The sequence below is a fragment of the Eurypyga helias genome, unplaced genomic scaffold, assembly GCF_000690775.1.
Source record: "Eurypyga helias isolate BGI_N326 unplaced genomic scaffold, ASM69077v1 scaffold8155, whole genome shotgun sequence".
Classification (NCBI taxonomy): domain Eukaryota; kingdom Metazoa; phylum Chordata; class Aves; order Eurypygiformes; family Eurypygidae; genus Eurypyga; species Eurypyga helias.
Window position 1 is genome coordinate 1 of NW_010249433.1, and position 18287 is coordinate 18287.

At 38.5% G+C, this 18287-nt stretch overlaps 1 protein-coding gene across 1 annotated transcript; it reads right to left on the bottom strand.

The window, feature by feature from the left end:
* Nucleotides 1-9522: 9522 nt before the first annotated feature.
* LOC104509415 (transmembrane protein 2-like) lies at nt 9523-18083 on the bottom strand (the record flags this gene model as incomplete). The annotated part of the gene is made up of 9 exons (XM_010151349.1): nt 9523-9719; nt 10368-10474; nt 11201-11349; nt 12504-12602; nt 13193-13412; nt 15880-16068; nt 16506-16714; nt 17195-17410; nt 17906-18083. Coding segments are annotated over 9 exons (1564 nt in total), but the record flags the coding sequence as incomplete, so codon positions are not given.
* Between the last annotated feature and the right edge of the window lie 204 nt (nt 18084-18287).

Consider the following 18287-nt stretch of genomic DNA (forward strand, 5'->3'; position numbering starts at 1 on the left):
AAGGTCCCTTCCAACCCAGGCCATTATATGATTCTATGATTTAAAGCCTAACTAATCTCAACTAATGTTCTTTAGAGGGTTGAGAGCTGGAGAAAAACTATCTGGGAGGACAAACTGCAACAGGCAAGGAAGAAAAGACTCAGATGAGAGAGGTGGAAATGGCCCCTGCTGATACACCATGCTAGGAAATGCATGGGGCCTGGGCCCCTGCACAGTATTTAAAGAAGATATGGAGGCACTGGGTTAGGAATAAACAACTCCATAGGATCCACTGTGGCATATTTGGACTGGCCTTCTATCGCAATTTTCAGCTGGCACCAAATATCTCAATGCAGTTGCCATCCTCTCTCCATCTTCACCTTGCTGTCTGACACTGAAAGACTGAGGCTGTCTTTCTTACCATGCAGACCTACTCTTTAGAGTCCACAGACTAATAGCTGTTACTTTGACTGAAGCACAGCTTTAGAAGAAAAATATGTATCTAGCAAAGAAAACCAGACTCCTACCTCCCAACCAAGTTCATTTTCTCCTAGTCTGCAATGCATTGTTACTGTATTTTTTTCAAGACGCAACAGCTTCTGATGTTTTATTGTTGTGTTTTTAATTACAATGTGAAATGGCAAGAGAGCTATGGCAGAGCTACCTGAGAACATCTTTGCTGGTTGATTAAACCACAATCCTCAGTCCTGCTGAGAGAAAGCCTCAGATTTTACTCACCAGCATACTCACAGTTTTTTGTTTCAAGATGGACACCTCTTGGACATTTTCAGTGGGGAACATCTGGAATTTAATGGGAGTGGAATTTAATGGGAGTGGGACCTAAAGAGACTAGAAAAATCTCCTCTTCAGTGATTTGTGTTGTCTCTTTTAAAATCCTCCATTTTTCCAGTGCTCCCATCCATGATATTTTCATCCGTGCTCACAACAACCCACACTTTCACGTTTCTTAACGCGTATCTCGGCAGATAGCTCCAGCGAAGTTCACCCAGAGGTTATTCTAATTCCCTTCACTGAGATTGCAATTTAGAGGTTCACATTAACCCACTAATTAAAGCAGCCCCCTTTTTATTATAGCAGCTTCACCTTTATCTGTTAATGTGATGGCAAACCTTTCTTTGTTCCTTTGCCTAGCAGAGATCTTAAGAGGATGCAGTATCTGTTGGACATGTGCCAAGTAATAAAGCAATATGAGATCCCTGCCATTTGGCACTGTCTTTTCTGGGCCCAAACATGCTGGAGCCGCAAACACCTCAGCAAGTAACTGCTCCTCCCAGGTTGGCTCCTGTCAGCTCACCATCACAGGCTGTAGTTGAGACACACCAGAAACATCTTTCGCAAATAAGCACAAGGCTCCCAGGGTCTGACACAGCCTGTAGTAGTTAATGCTTGTAAAAGATTCTAGAGTAGTTGTGCTTCATGAAGCCTCCCTCCAAAACATTTCATTTCAGAAACATTTGGCTACAGATTATTTTTTATTTCCAGGCTGCTCAGAAGCATGCTTTCTCTCACTAACCATTGGCTCCAGACAGGCAGGTATCACACCTCTGCTTCTCTTATTGGAGATTTTATGTTTCCTCTGAATGTGATACCACAATATGCATAGGAGGACTTTTTCTGCATCTGTTGTCAGATGTGCTCGCAGGGGTAGGTTTTGGTTTTGCACATCATACTGCTTCTCGCTTCACAAGCACTAGCTAACTGGGGCTATGAAAATGTAAGCTCTTTCAGTCAAAACACTCTACAGCCTCATGGTAATCTTTTCCTGAACAATTCCACTCATAAGAGAACTCCCTTTACTTGGTAATATATCAGGGAAATCTATTTTGATATCCAGCTGCCTGCATTTGTTTATCCATAGCTGGTACCTTTTGATCTAAGTATCTGTTGGAATGAGAGCATACATTACTCTATCTGAATCAGGGGTGACAACTGTATTGAAAGTCAGAGTAATTGCTTCTTTGCAGCTCGACATTAAATTACACTGTTGCACGACAGAGGAAGGAAATCAGTAGCTGCTGTACTTGTTTTGTTTGCTTTGCAACTGCCTTGGCCTAATACACTCTATTCCCTGGCCTCTTCTACGGAAGAGCTGTTTCCTGCACAGGAACCTATTCCTGTTTGTGACATACTTTATTTGAAAAAGAAATATCATACCAGCATTTACAAGCATTTCTAAACTTCCATGATGAATCAGCTCTCTTTCTGGGTATTCTGTGATCCCTCCACATTTTCTGTGGGACAGTCTCTACACACACAGTCAAAGAAGCTTTCTGGGTGAGCTTTGGTTTCTTGGCAGGAATTTAAGTTATCTATATATAAAATTACTGCCTTGGATTTCAAAAACAGTCCTGAAGACCTGGGTATCTCATTTCTGATGCATTATGTAGGTACACGTGGATTGTATTTTCTTGGTACCAATATCATTGGCTTCCCATCTTCCAAAAAGAGATGAATAATTGTATCCATGTAACTTAACTCTCTCACATGAAAAATAAGCCGTACTACTGCAAATACGTCAATGCTAGGGCAGATGCAGGCAAATCTGAAAAAGAGTCAGTGAACACACACAAAACCCATACTCCTCCCTAGACACTGTTACACTGGGGAAGAGTTTTGTTGGGTTTTTTTTTCATCTCAAAAATCTCAGTGATGGCTCCTCTGCTTGTAGTTGGGTTCATTAATTGTATAAGAAGGAGATTTACAGATCCAGTATTAGAACTTGGGTTTGCAAGAACTACAAGTTAAAGCAAGAGTTAACAGATTACAAAAAAAGAAAAAACAGAATTAAACTCTTTAGGTACAATTTACTCCTGCAACAATTCTCATTAACAAAAAACCCACACTTAGACTCAAACACTAATTCCTATGACATTAAGCTCATATAGCCAATTACTCACAGATTAAGGATTTATGGGACATTAAAATATTACAAAGATATCAAAGGTAATGACAGTCTTTAGAGATCAAGGGTTTGCCTGCACCTATATTGTGTCTATGCCTAATGAGAAATGTCATCTCACTTCGCACTTTCACATTGTAGGTATATTCTAGCAAATGGCATGTTTGTGTTCAACTTACTACATTTGCATAAAATTTCTGAGAATTCTTAATATTTACAATCAAGACAGAGTATTTGAGTCTTACATGATTGATTAGAATTTGGTTAACTATAGATGTGGGCTCACATATTGGTTTCAGAGTACATCTATCCACCTGTGGGAGGCAAAACATGATTTTGGCTCAAACTCACAACACACTGTGCTCATAACAGAGCTTTTGCTTCTCTATTAAGCTGTGTCAAGACTTTGTGTCCTGGGCCCTCCAGCCAGCAACCACCTTCCTTAACAACTTTAGTACATATTCCTGGCAATTTGCCATGTTATTTATCCTTTCATAGGTCCTGAACACCAGGATTTCAGAAGCAAAGAGGGGAACTGTTTGCACACAACCTATTTTTGTAATTTTAGGATCTACTTTGGGAAGTATATTAATATATTTATTTACACACTCACCTATTGAACACATAAATCTCAAAACTGCAGTTCACTAAAAACCCTGGTTTACTACTTGGATAGGCATAAGCTTATTAATGTGAATTTATTAGCTTCATTTTAGAAGCTGGCTTGTATGTCACTATTAACAATGATGTCATGGAGTTTGTGCAGGACTGCCCAGGGTGGGGGTGCAAGGAGAGGGAAGAGCACACAATGACTTAAGTGTGAAAGTAACGAAACTTAAGCATCATAAAGAAAACAGCCAGTTTTTCCTATAGCGAGTGGTTCAACATGCTAACTATAGAATTCAAACACACTCTTGACTCCCAGATTAGAAAGCTCAGCAAGCAACACTGCACACAAAAATAGGCAACGGAGATCAACATTTTTACACAAGTTCTGTGCATTAATCCTTTCAGTATGACACAGGCAGTGTCCCCACACCTGATGCTTATTTGCAAAAGAATTTTCCATGCATCTATCTGATCTTGAACATTTCAGGAAGAAATTCTTCACGGAGAGGGTGGTGAGGCACTGGAACAGGTTGCTCAGAGAAGCTGTGGATGCCCCATCCCTGGATGTCTTCAAGGCCAGGCTGGATGTGGCTTTGAGCAACCTGGTGTAGTGGAAGGTGTCCCTGCCCATGGCAGGGGTGTTGGAACTAGGTGATCTTTAAGGTCCCTTCCAACCCAAACCATTCTGTGATTCTATGTTGCTACAATGTGAGTCATGGGGACAAGAGAATTTAATGGAAGCAGTCTATTTTGGGTAATGGCACTGTTAGAAAAGATTGCATTTTGAAACTCAAGTCAGGCTGGGTAGAAAGAAAGGGTGAAAAAACAGGAGAGGTGCAACCCAATCCCCAAGATGCTTTAAAGATAGAGTTAGTGGAGAAGAAGTATGGACAGCTCTTCAGAAAAATCTACAAGCAGCAAAACATTGGGAAAACCAGAAATGGAAAGTTCTGTGGGAACAAGATACTTAACCAAAACAGCATGCCAGCTTTCATGGACTAAGAGGGAAAAAGAAATTTTTATTGAACATTAATTTGTTTTCTTACACGTCCAACTATTAAAGCCTGACATAAACTCTTATTTTACATTTGTCTGCTATCTAGCAGAAGGAACCCAATGGCAATTGTGCATGCTGCTATGATTCATATGAGTATACATACTTGCATCTTCTAATACTTTGCATTCCACTGTTATGAAGGACATAAAAATCTGATATAATAAAGGAATATTAAAAAGAAAAATTTATCCCAGAACATCCTGCAATACAGAATAAACTATTAAAAAATATTAAATAGATACTAGTGATACTCACCATAGAATCGTTTCTCAGAAATAGTAATGAGACCACAGAGTACTGTGATGTTGTCTGCTATTACTGAGGAATTGCAGCAGTCATTAGCACCAGAGATGGAAGAAAACTATTAGATCATAGTTCACACCCTGCAGATGGAGTAAACCATCTTCTGCTGAAGAACTTCACAGATATTAAAAAGATGACACATTATCATCTGAAATCCATCCTTAAAATTACACAAAACACACCCTGAACTGATTCTAGTGTATGTGTTGAAAATGTCACTGAAAATGCTCCATAAGAGAGAGTTGTGTTGCTATCTGTTTACAGCACTTTGAGTATAGCATTATTACTGGTAAACTTGCACACACACAAAAGTAATCCTGAAGTATCACCTTGTTTTTATGTTCTGCTTAGAATAAGTTTTATATAAGAAGACAGGCCATTGCATGTTCTGAGAACACTTCTCCAGAAAAAAATTACAAATCAGGATATTCAGCTGTCACGCCATTCAACTTGGACAAAGATGAAACAAAGAATTTGCCTCCCAGGCATGGCAATTAAGTCTGTTTTGTACTTTCAAATACAATAGAAATCAGAAAAGCTAAAAAGTTGGCCTTCAAGGACGAAGTTGATACAAACTGATCACTTTGAAATGACTCTGTGATCCGACCAAACCAATTTCTACTTAGTACATCAAACACAACCACAAACCTTTCCAGAAAAGCACAAGTCTCAGAATTTTTTCAGCACAGGTTAAGGGAAGCACACAAGAGCAGGCACAAGATGATGTATGAGAAAAGGCTAGGCTGATCCCATGAGATCCCCAGGTTGCTCTCTCCCAAAACTGTTCCTATTGTATCCAAAACCTTTTTGTTTTTCAGAGTTTTATCATAAGGACAGGTGGACTTCTAGGATTTGCCATTCTAATTATTCCCAGTCACACAAGTCAATGGACAGACAAGCCACTTAGCAGGTTACTATTTTTAATACAATTTAATATGCAAAACCGCAGTACTCCCAGGCCAAATAATTAAAAAGCTCATAAATTTTCAAGGCAAAGGTGGTCTTGTATACTTCAATACTGAGTATTATTTTTAAATTCTAACGAGCACAAGACACAGGAAAAAAAGAAGGCAAAAAGAAAAATCTGCTTGTGAACTCCAGGCTAAAGGACAGAATCTTCCCACAAGTGTTAGAACAAGTATGATCAGAAGAGGTTGGAAAAGGAATTACTGGGAAAAGCTCACATAAATGCAATTTTGAAATTCAGAAGTTACTGCTATTCTTTACGCTTCATAAAAGCTTGGGCACAAGAGTGACACCGGGATCACCTTAAACAAATATAGCCGTGACACACCCTTTTGACTTTCACTGACCACTGCCTGACACGATACAGCTATCATCAAACCCAGTGGACTGGGCTTTTCAGTTGTAGCTGCATGACTGTCCTCAGATGTGCATCCTTCCTGCATAAGGTGGAAAGGGGTTGAGGGGAAGCACAGGAGATCACAGGACTTACCCCAAACAGGAAAACAGATTAATGTCCTGTGTCAGAAGTTATCTGGATCATCAGCTGTCACTGCAGTCCCACAAATCACAGAATAAGCATATCTTTACCTAAAGCATGTCCTTGTCATCAGCCCAGCTCTTTAGGGATAGGTCTCCAGCCCTTCATACAGCCCCTCATTCAATGGTGCCTTTCACCCTAGGGAGTGCTTCATTGATAGTACACTTAATCTGATCTCTGCTCCAAGTAGTTTATATTTTTTTTTTAAATATAACAATTAAAAAATAAAATGCAAAACCAACATGAGCCCAGATGTGCCTTAAAAAGCTCTAATGCATTATATTAAAGCTTTAAACTTGCCTTGCTGTCCCTAGCCTGGTGATTTTTAAAATTCTTTACGCAGAATGACACCATTTGAGTAAGGAATGGAAATCAATCTATCTGTATGCAAAGCCTCATCTTTAAGATCTGAGTTTCTGGCATGAGGTGAAAAACATGTGCCTCAGGCCTTGCAGGCTGTGGCAGCTGGTGCACTTGGAAAAGTGAGGTTAGGTACCTTGATAATATTAGCTGCACACAACCACAGCAGCGCCTGGGCTTGCAGCCACCTCTGGAGATGGTCCAGGACACTACAGGTCTTAAAGCAGGGTCAGCCACAGCTGGTCCTCCACAGAAAAAGCTACCACAGCACCTCTGGCAATCAATTCCAGTGCTTAATCAGCCACTCAGTAAATATTTGCCTTCAGTTTATGTGGAATTGCCTGCATTTAAATGCATGCCCACTGCCTCTTGTCCTCTACCAGTGGGCACCATCCAGAATAGCCCACATACATCTTCTTTACTTCCCCACCAGGTAGTTACAGACATGGACAAGACGCCCACGAGTAGATAACAATACTGTTCTGGCTCCCACCAAGCTGAAATGACTCTTCATTCAGCAGCTCTGACAGACTTCAAGATGACAGACTTCATGGAAACATGTCTATAACTTCAGCCACCATTAGCGTCTCCTTTACCTGTACTCCCAACTTGCCTCTGAATGCAGAGTATGATACACTGCATAAACTTCTGGTCTACTGGTGTTTGAAATAAAATAGTTAACAGTATTCACACAACACACATTACAAAATTACTTGATACAAGAACAGTGGATACCCAAGCTTTAAAAAACAGCACAACTTGTCAGATGTAAAAATTTATTTAAGCTATTTATCAAGTGTTCAAATTTACACAAAAGACAGCATTTCAACTGCAGGTCCAATTGTCCATCAGTAAGCCCTACATCAAAATACCCTTGACACTTCCAAGTACAAGATGGCTTAGAACAGCAGAATCTCATAAATAATGGCCAGCTTCTCAAGCCTGAAGTTCACTGCCTCATCAGTATTTCTCTGCTGAGCATGAGCCACAGAACAGCAGAAGTCTTAAAACCATTTTAATCCCCAAACACTACCACTACTGCACTCAGAGCTTTTAAATCACATTGCCCTGCAATAGTAACACCAAACATTATAGCTAGTCTTAAAGATTTATCACATCTCACCCTAGAAAATGCCTTTTTTTTAACATAAGAGAACTGTGCATCAAAACAATTGCAAAATACACAAATTATCCATTTGTCTTGGTTTTACAATAAAAACAACATCAGTCATCCATTTGTTAACTTCATCTCTAACGTTCTGCTCCTTTCCCCTTCCCTCTCCGTTGGGAAGCTATGCAAGACCAGGCAGTTTAATTGTAGCACTGAGGTAGCATATTTTAATTGAACAGATAAATAGATCTGCTACTGTGCCTTCTCTCCTTTAAAGCACACACACACAAAAAAATCCCCACAGTTTTTCAACTTCTTTGGAGAAGACAGACATAGTTAATTTCCAACAGCCACTCAATTTTGAATTCAAAGCACAAAGCATCTCTCAATGGTAGATACATTATACCAGCTAGAATGAATAAGAACATACAGAAGAAGGAGTAACTATGTCAGTTTTATTAGAACTATGGTTACATTTTAGCTCCATGGCACCTTTTGTTCCCTATTATGAAATCCATCTTTATAGTCTCTGAAATCTAATTTCAAAGACTAGGATTCTGAAAAAGGGCAGCTGTGCCTCAGTTACTCCAAATGATTTTCACACTATCTGCAGGAAGGGTCAAATAACTGTAACAAAACCAGAATAAATCAAACAGACCTAATAGAACATCAATAGGAATTAGCAACATGAGTATACTGAATCAAACTTAAGGCAAAAGATATAACATGAACTGAGAGCACTTTATATTCACTTTAGTTAGAGTTTGAATAGTCTAATTAAAAAAAACAACCCACACCCAACGAACACTGCAAAAGTTTCATTACAAATTGAGAATAACAGTATCTCAGCTTTGCCCTTTTAGCTAAAAGCCCTTCTAGAAAAAGCTGAAGTCAAGCTGTACACACGACTGCAGCCTTAACACCCAGACTGTTTACAGGAGTAACTCTTACAGACACCTGTATGTATATTTAGGGGTGAAGAGTAAGCAGTGACCTCAAAGAACTGTAGTAATTTTCTACTCTGTATGCCATGCTGGTACACATAGTCTTGTTAAACTCTTGCACCATGCACAATCCTGACACAGCCCCAGGCTGGATCTTTGACGTTCCCCACTACAACTTTCATACACCAAAGCAAAAATTTTACTGCAGTTAAAACCCTTGAGTCAGCTGCATGCATGAGGGAAATTGGTTTATATCACCTCGGAAAGCAGACTGAGAATGTAACTGAGCTGACTGCTAAATAAATCCCTGGGAAAACACTGAACAGCTCAGGGAAAATATGTAAGTTATAATGACCAGTTCAAGCTGTTTATGGATACATTAATGTTAATCTTTCAAGTAAACCAAGGTGCACTCCAACACCTGTTATCAAAAATTTAAGGCTTTTATGAACACCCTCTTACATACAAAAGGTGTATTAAATCAAAGGAACTTGTTTACAGTAAATACAAACATCTGAAAAAACTCTGAAACCTGTTTATACAAATACTAATAAATTCTTTAATATTTTGTACAACTAGAAGGTGCACAGATTGGCATTCAAGCAGTCAATGCTGGCAAACATCTGTCAGACAGTAACATGATTTACTTGGATAACAATACAGTTTAAAATGCCATAAATTAAAAAATAAGTTAGTTCACATTTTTTTCCCCATCTTTTATGTACATCTTAGTCTTTAATGAGATTGTGTAGCCTTCTTCAGAAGCTCAAGGTCTTTCCGTCGGTTTTTGATTGCTCTGGCACAGCCATACTCTTCCAGTTGTAATGGAATATACTTTTCTACCTGAATGAGCCCGTGCCCAGCAGGACTGGTAAATAGCTTGATCCAAGATGGCTTAAAGCTTCCTCTGAAGCCTAGAAAGGCCAGGCTTCCTGTGACAAGAAGAGCTCAGTGTTACCAAACCAGCCAAGCCCATCCAAGCACAACACAAGACCAGTTAGGAAGGGAATAGCACACTGCTCTGAAATTCTCCCCCCAGATTATCCAGGACATTAATCCACTCTCAGCTTCATGTGCACATCACAAGGAAATATTAATTTGCAACTTCCATTTTCCAATGTTCAGTATTGAATACTCTGAAATCCTAATCCGAAAACACAGCTATTGGAACAATTATAAAACCTGTTTTCGCAGAGGGTACTTGTGCCAGGGCCTTGGACAGATGAAAGCTACCCCACATGGCCTATAAAAAGTGATCATCCCTCAAAACATCAACAGCTTCTCATCTCTACCTTCAGCTTTCATTAGGACAGGTAATACTGGCCTGACGCAGAAGACTGTTTAAAAATAGATTGAGTGAGGCACAAAACAGAGGCTTTGGGAAAAAGGCCTGAGACACTCTATCTGTAATACCCTGGCACAAAGAACTGCAAGTCACTTCTCTGCTTTCAACAAGCTTCACACAAGGCCCTTTGGGGCAAGAAGGGTTGCCTGCCCCACCCGCCAAAGGGTTGCCTGCCCCACCTGCCCCATCCTCTGCCAGCTGCAGTGTAAAAGAAACATGCAAAATTTCCACGAACCGTTGCTCTGAAGGTAAGGTGGTTTGGCTGTCCCCAGGGACATTAAGGCTTGTGATAAATTATTAGGGATTATTACATCACCTCTTGTGCTCAGTAGAACAATAGACCTGCAGCAGAAGCAGTGCAGAGACAGCAGCTGTTATAAACACAAGGGTTTCTTAATATTCTGCAACATGCTTTTACAGCTAGCTGACCTCATTGCTTAAGAGTCTTATCATATCAAATAGTCGACTATCTCTGAAAGCAGTACCTAGAAAAACACCCATCCAGATTTTTTTTAAACTGACTTTTAAATTTAACTTTAAAAGCATTGGAAAGTGTTAATTAATTATAGTTTAATATTTTGTATTAAAAAAACCACCAATCTTAGATCTTGATCCAAAAATTAGAATCTTAGAATACTGTTTTTTCTAACACTAACTTTTTATCTCTCTTTGATGATAAGCAATTTTCTCCCTAAATGGGCAGAACAGTATGATATCTTGTCACATAGTTCTTGTCAGTGTCCTTAACTAAGTTTATTAAACAAGCAGTTATTCTTGTTTTAAGCAAAGAAGTGTTATTATATGGTGTTATTATATGTCAAAAAGATTTTTTGAGATGAAAGACAACATTGGAAATTCTAAGTGCTCAGAATTTGAGTTGGTTTGTTTTCTCAAGTAAGTCTAAATTGTCTGTTAAAATTCTCCTACGTTTCTCCTTTCCCTTCAACTTAGATGCAAGTTTTGCTCATTTTCAGTGCCCCAGTATAGACATCATTATTTAATTCCTCCTTAGAGTTCAGAGCTACAGTTGACAGGACAACACTAAAAATAAATGGTCATTACACATACCTTTGTGGAATTCCGTATTTTAGATATCCATCTACATGATTAATGTCTACCCCAGAAAATAATTTGTTTCCCAACACTGTGCCAATGCAGACATCAACTACAACAATAAGCATACCATTTTCCTTGAATGAAAACACAGTGCCATTGACCTGAATGGGAGGAGAAAAAGAGAAAATAACTACTACTTTTTTTCCTAAATTTGATTCAACAGTAATTCCACTGCACTCAGTGTTAACCTTCACCTAGTTTGACACAGTGGTGTACTAATTTCCTTACAAATACTTGCTTCTCCCTAGGATCTCTTAATTTTAACACCTGAGTGGAGGTTTTCAGTGGAACTTCTAAAACTGCATGGAAGCCTTCAGTCCCTGGCTTCTACAGGGAGATTATAGATTTCAGGTGACTTACTACCTGTCTTGGTCATTAGTCCTGCTTTGGGAAGCTAAAATGTAGATCCTGAACCACCTAGTCTTCTTGACAACAGTAGTTAATCTGTTTCTGCAGCAGTCCAGTTTCATGCTCTTACTGCTTTGGATATGGCACACACATTTCTGTAAAGTTCACAGCTGCTAAGGTTACACAGCTCACATGCCATTTGTCTGTCTAAATAAATTCAAGAGTTTTACTATTTCAACCAAGCTAATGCACTGATATTGCAGAACATAAGCCACATACAGATTTTAGGCTTTGTGGTGTGAGGATGGCTGCAAATGCTATTTCAGCATCACGGGCAAGTCTCCTTCAGCATCCGAACAGAAAAGTTGAAGTACTTCTTATACAGTATCACATCACTCAGCTTATGAGGACTGAATCAGAACAAATATAGAAATATCTATGGATTCTTTAGTTAACTGCCATTTTGAAGGAGTTCAGCAAAGCTTAACGGCTTGAATGACTCATCCCATTAACCCACCAATCTGTTAGCACAATTTCAACAACATGGATTTAACCAACACATTGTTTTGTTTTGGGTGTTTTGTTTGTTTGTTTGTTCTCCCCCAGAAGCAGCCATCATTAAATGTGTATCCGTCCAGATTTCAACATAAATCTGAAGATTTTAAACTATTCCTTGCTGGTACAATTCTCTCTCCAGCAGGAAAATATTCAGATACACAATAAAGCTTTCAAGCCTCAGTTTCTGACGTTAAAACATCAGCTTCTTGAGTGTTTGGTTTTCAAACTATGAACCAACACTTTTCACTCAAGTGAAGAAAAGTAAGGTCAGCATTATGTAGAGCTGTACAACTGCTGTAATACAAAGTGCTAAAAAGACAGTTAAAACAAAACCATAAAGAATACTTACAGAAATAAATGCTTGGTGACCTCTGCTTAACTCTTTTTTACCAGATGAATTAATCTGCACAAGGAGGTAGTTTTTGTGAGGATCACTGGTGAATACCATCTGGATGCCAAACAAAACACATTAAGTAGACAAAAACATGTGTCTCAACACTTTATCATGCCAGACAATTTACAACAGACTGTCTGTGCTTCAAAGCAAATGCATCCATTTGTCAATGGCTTTATTTATGGTATTAGCAATGCTAATAAATATCATGATGTATAGTGTAACCCATTTTATTCCTTAATTTCTGCATAGGTAAAACAGAAAATGAAATATTAAATTCATGCTAATAAGCTAAGAACTCAGAAGAGAGAAAGTTGGCCAACAGCATATAGATCTCCTCAGTAAAGCTATCGAATGTGGAGTACAGACAATATTGTAGTACAAGACATCACATCTACCTACGTCCCTTCTCTGTAGCACAGAGTGACAGGTGAAGCAATATTTTTCAAAGAACAAAAACCAAAACCTTTGTGCTACATGGGACTCCCTGCCTTCCAGCATAAAGGAGATTAACAACGTGACCGTCGCAAACTGGTAGGAGCAGTATTCTGTGCTGAATACTGAAAAACTGAAAGAGAGTAGACAGCAACATCAGCTATATAGTGATAATATTGAAGTGAAAGGGTTTGCTCATTTTTATTTACCTGAGACGTGCCGCATCTTGTACATGGTACAGTACTTTTGCCTGGCATTTGCTTTATGATGGTTGGTCCTTGGTAGTACTTTGGGTAAGCTTTTGCCATGCAGTTACTGATCCCTTCTGCTGAATCTTTGGTCACAATCTTGATCCTTTCACATCCCTGAGATGAGCAATAACTGTGACCATCCCTATTATATTTGGCTTGAAGAAATAAAAATAGTAACCTACACAAAGAGGTGAAAAAGGGTTTATGTCAATTGATGGAAAGATAAGTATTTATGTTAAAACTTAATGTTATATTTCAGTTTTCAGATGCACAGAAATTACAGTATTCATTTGTGTAAAATTGCTCAAACTTTTTCAAAATATTTAGAGTTTACTACAGTTAGGAATTCTCTACTGACATCTGAAATTCCCAGCTATTAGAGACATTATTATGAATGCATATGCTTTGAAAAGAACAGTCACTCCTCAAATCAGTGGCTTGCAGGAAACAAAAACCAAACTGCAGAGCATAAATGTTTTCTTTGATCATAGATCTTTGCAGATACCCAGCAGTAACTGGATATTCAGCATCACCCATCAGCACTGGACAATGCAATTTTAATGTTGCAAATGCCTGGAAAGGCAATTTAGAGGCTAGTAGTCATTAATGTTCATGGTACACAGAATGGTAAATCTTCTATCATACATGAGAAGCTTTTCTTATTCCTGTATATGCAAATGCTAATTAATACTTTATAATTCATATCCAGTGAATGCTGACATCTCAGTTGGGTTGGAAAATCATGCAACTCACTTTATGAGTTTAGGAGAGGAGGATTCTAATGGGGAAAATCCAATTTAGCAAGTTTACACATTCAACGTGGAACTGCATCTTCAAGAGCCAAAGATCACAAAGTGCCTGTGGACTTCTTAGTGAGATGTTAAATGCCAGAGAAACTGTACATCAGTTTTTTATTCTTTGAAAAATCCAGCCTACAGAATTAGTATTATGCTCACTTTTCAGAAATCTGTTAATGCACGTTCTATCATCTTTCATTAATTTTAGTTGCATGCCCATTTGCAACATTTGTTAGACAGAAAATTCAGTTTCTTATGCGAGTATACAGAATGTTAAAAATACTATTAATTGGATACTGAAACATTTAGAACAGTGAAACTGTTCTGCAGTCCTTGCACTTGTCCATAATACTAACTAGCACGAATCAGTGAAACATGAATACATGTGCAAAAGAAAAAAAATTCTAACTTTCTAGGGCATTTCCAGTTTGCTTTAATGGACATAAAGCATATATATCTCTCTATCTCTCCATAGGCCATACATCTCAAACTACATATATAGAGAGCAATTTCTCTCTGAATTCATATTCCTATGAATAATGCTAGTTTTGTGCTAGTGCAACTCCAGTGTTGCTGTAATACACACCATTCTAATGGAAATGATGAATAAGGAGTGCCTGAACAACACTTGGCTTTGTGGTTTAGTTTTAGGTAGTCCAGTTGGACTTAATGGTCCTTATGGGTCCCTTCCAACCTCAGATATACTACAATTCAAATATACAAATATAGAATATATTTCACTGTTATCACAGTAGCTCTTAGACAAAAGAAATATAAATGTCTTTTCAAATGCTACATTCATCTGTATTTACTACTGACAGGCAAAGTAGCATAAATAAGAGAACAAATTATAAATTAGAGATCAACATTTGCAAAATGCACAAGTGATACATGTAGAACTTATTTTACTCAAAGCTGACCATATCTTAAACCTCTCAGAAGGATTTCAGTGACCTCTGTCAGGAGTTCTTTTGAAAGAGACTTGGACATTTAAGTACTTTCAAGCAGGCTGAAAGAGGATTAGGATTTTCAGAAACGCATTCTTAAAATGTTCTTGGAACATAAAACTTATTGGTAATTTCTACATTTTTCAGTTTAACAAGGAGGCACAAATTGTCTTTGAAGACTTACATATTACTTCTTGAACAACACTACTCTGCAGCATACAGAGGGCTGGAGCACCTCTCATGATGAAAGGCTGAGAGAGTTGGGCTTGCTCAGCCTGGAGAAGAGAAGGCTCCAGGAAGACCTTATTGCAGCCTTCCAGTACCTGAAGGGGCCTACAAGGAAGCTGAGGGGGACTTTTTACAAGGGCCTGTGGTGATAGGATAAGGAGAAATGGATTTAAATTGAAAGAGGATAGATTTAGACTGGATATCAGGAAAGGTTCACAGACAGGGTAGTGAAGCACTGGAACAGGTTGCCCAGGGAAGCTCTGGATGCCCGATCCCTGGATGTCTTCAAGGCCAGGCTGGATGAGGCTTTGAGCAACCTGGTCTAGTGGAAGGTGTCCCTGCCCATGGCAGGGGGGTTGAAACTAGATGGTCTTTAAGGTCCCTTCCAATCTAAACCATTCTATGCTTTTATGTCAGGTACCACCTTTTTCCCAGGCATGGGGTAGGAAATATCTGTGGCAACTCTGGTGCTCTTGGGAAAGTATTTCAGTGACAAGCACTGTATTTTGGAGATTCAAAACCACATAAAGTATTCTTTCAAACAGGCTTTGGGCTCCTCCATGACAGCTTTCCTCTTATGCAGGTGTCTCAATCAGTTGTTTTTAACACTATCAAAATGGACATTTTAAGGTTAAACAACATCTTACAATACAGTCAAGTTACAAGGACTTACCCAGTACTGTTGTCAAAATAAAACTTCTTGTCTGATCGATTCTTTTCGAGCTCCATCATTGAAGATACAGGCATGTAGCGCTCCACCTTGCTTGACAGATGAGCAGATGACCGCCTTTGAAAGGTTTCCAATGTTATAACAAAATCTGTGTTTGGTTGATAACAAAGACCAACACGAACCCAGTCATTCCTGAAAAAAAAAAAAAGTATGATTCACTGTGTATGATTTTGAACACAAAAAGTTCCCAAACCCTCAACCAGAAGATCTCTACACAAAGTGTGTCACTGTATGTTATAGTAACTTTGATGTTCTCAAGAGATCTAGACATAGAATAAGTTTATCTGACAACAAAATCAATATGCTAAACTATCCAACTCCAATTCTGCTCAACTTCACTATTTACACATTTTTTTCTCCACAGGGTTTTCCTTAAAGACACTGCACTGGACACAAGCTTAACTTTAGGTGCAGGTCTACTGCTTAATCTCTTGCTTTTCATACTTTAGTATTTGTAATTAAGAAAAGAAACCAACCCAAGAACCAGTCTTACTGACGGCTGCAAACTCTCACACATGCTAACTATGCAGGACATTACGGATCAATGACATGAAAGAAAGTAAACATACTTGTTGAAGTTAATGAGATAAAGATAAGTAACATTTGGAGCTTTTCCATTCCAATGTATCGTGTAGCTCTTTTGGAGCATCACTACTGGCTGGTATTGTTGAAAGACAGCTCTCTGATTAATACCTCGAAGAATCATGGGATTGGCTGGGTACTCATCTCGAACAATACTCATTGAAGAATTCTGTCCATTCCACGTTTGAACATAAACCTATATGATATTAAGGAGGTTGAAAAAGAGGAAAGATTTGAATACTGTGCAAAAGGAAATAAAATAGTGAAGAATAATCAGTACATTATTAGCTAAAATACTGCAATTTGATGCTTTGAGTTACACAATACACAAATATCTCCCAAAGAGCAGCCTTATTTGAAAAGCTATTGTAGATTTTGTCCATTTTACAGTCAAAAAAAAAGAGGGATGGGGAGAAAAAAAGACCTATATATAATCAGCTACAGTACTTGGGCAAACTCATATAGAGTAAGAAACAGAATGGATATCATGTGATTTTTGTGTCTATGTGAGATTTGTATTCAGAATGTGGCATTTAACATCTCCATTTAAAAGGGGGGGGGGGGGGGGGGGGAGGGGGGGGGGAAGGGGGAAACCACCCAAAAAACTTGCTCCTTGTCTCCAAAAGTTGTTCATATTGTACATTTGCTCCAAACAGAAAGCTACAAGAGTACTAGCCTGTGCATAGTTCCCACTGCAAATCACTCCACTCCACTCTGTAATATTAACGCATTTGGGATGTTGAATCAAGTAATTATCCATTCTGCCCACATAGGTATCCTTGTAGTCAGTCACTGAACCATCTAGATCATGGAATATTGAGTTCTTGTCACCATCCAGATCTCCTTCTTCAAACCAGGGACCAGGTTTTCCAAAGAAGACTTTCAAAGAAACCTGTCAACAATAATTAATTTTTTTCACCCCCCCAGTCAAAGCATAGGTTAACACTTGCACACCTGCAGAAACACAGAAATTTGACAAAGTTGATGAAAACCTTTATGGCAAGGACAGTGGAATCTTGAAAAAGAGACATTTTGAATTTTAGTAATAGGCTCAGGCCAGCTGTTTCTTCTGAACAGTGTTAGTATTTGTAACTGAAAAGTCATTACTAAGGATATACCAAACATTACAAAAATCTCTTTTCAGCTTTACCATTAGCCATAAAAGAGATCATTATTGCAACATATCCTACATCTCCCTTGGTATTCTCTTTATTTTTGTTCTGGAGACAAAGGATACATCATGGGTGACTTCCAACCAAGACAGAAACTCTCAAGTAGTATAGAAATGTATGGAAAAGATGACCTAGGGCCCTTGGATGTTTATTTTAACTAGAGCAAGAAAATAAAGCCATTTGCAAGAATTAGACAAAACTCCTAATAAACTTACATTCGGACCAAACTTCACAAGAGAAATGTTGTTTTTTGGTGTCATCTGCCATGGATTTTTCATCAAGAATCCAACTGCACTGGTAAACCTGTCCGGAGTTGGCACAAAATTTTTGAATGTGCACTTGGTAAGATGAATAGGTCCATCATAAATTTGAAAGCCTCTGATTGGAAATGTCCTGTCAATACAAGCAAATATTCATAGCATCCTGTAACAAAACCCATGAGAAGCCTGAATCTATGTCATTAAACATTTCTTTTCAGAGGAATCAAGAAGGCAACATTAAGAGAATGACTTGCAGGTTAAATCCTTGTAAAGAAAATCTTGTTTCTGCACTTATCACTTCAGCCAAAAAATCCCTCACTCTTTTGAATTTTCCTGT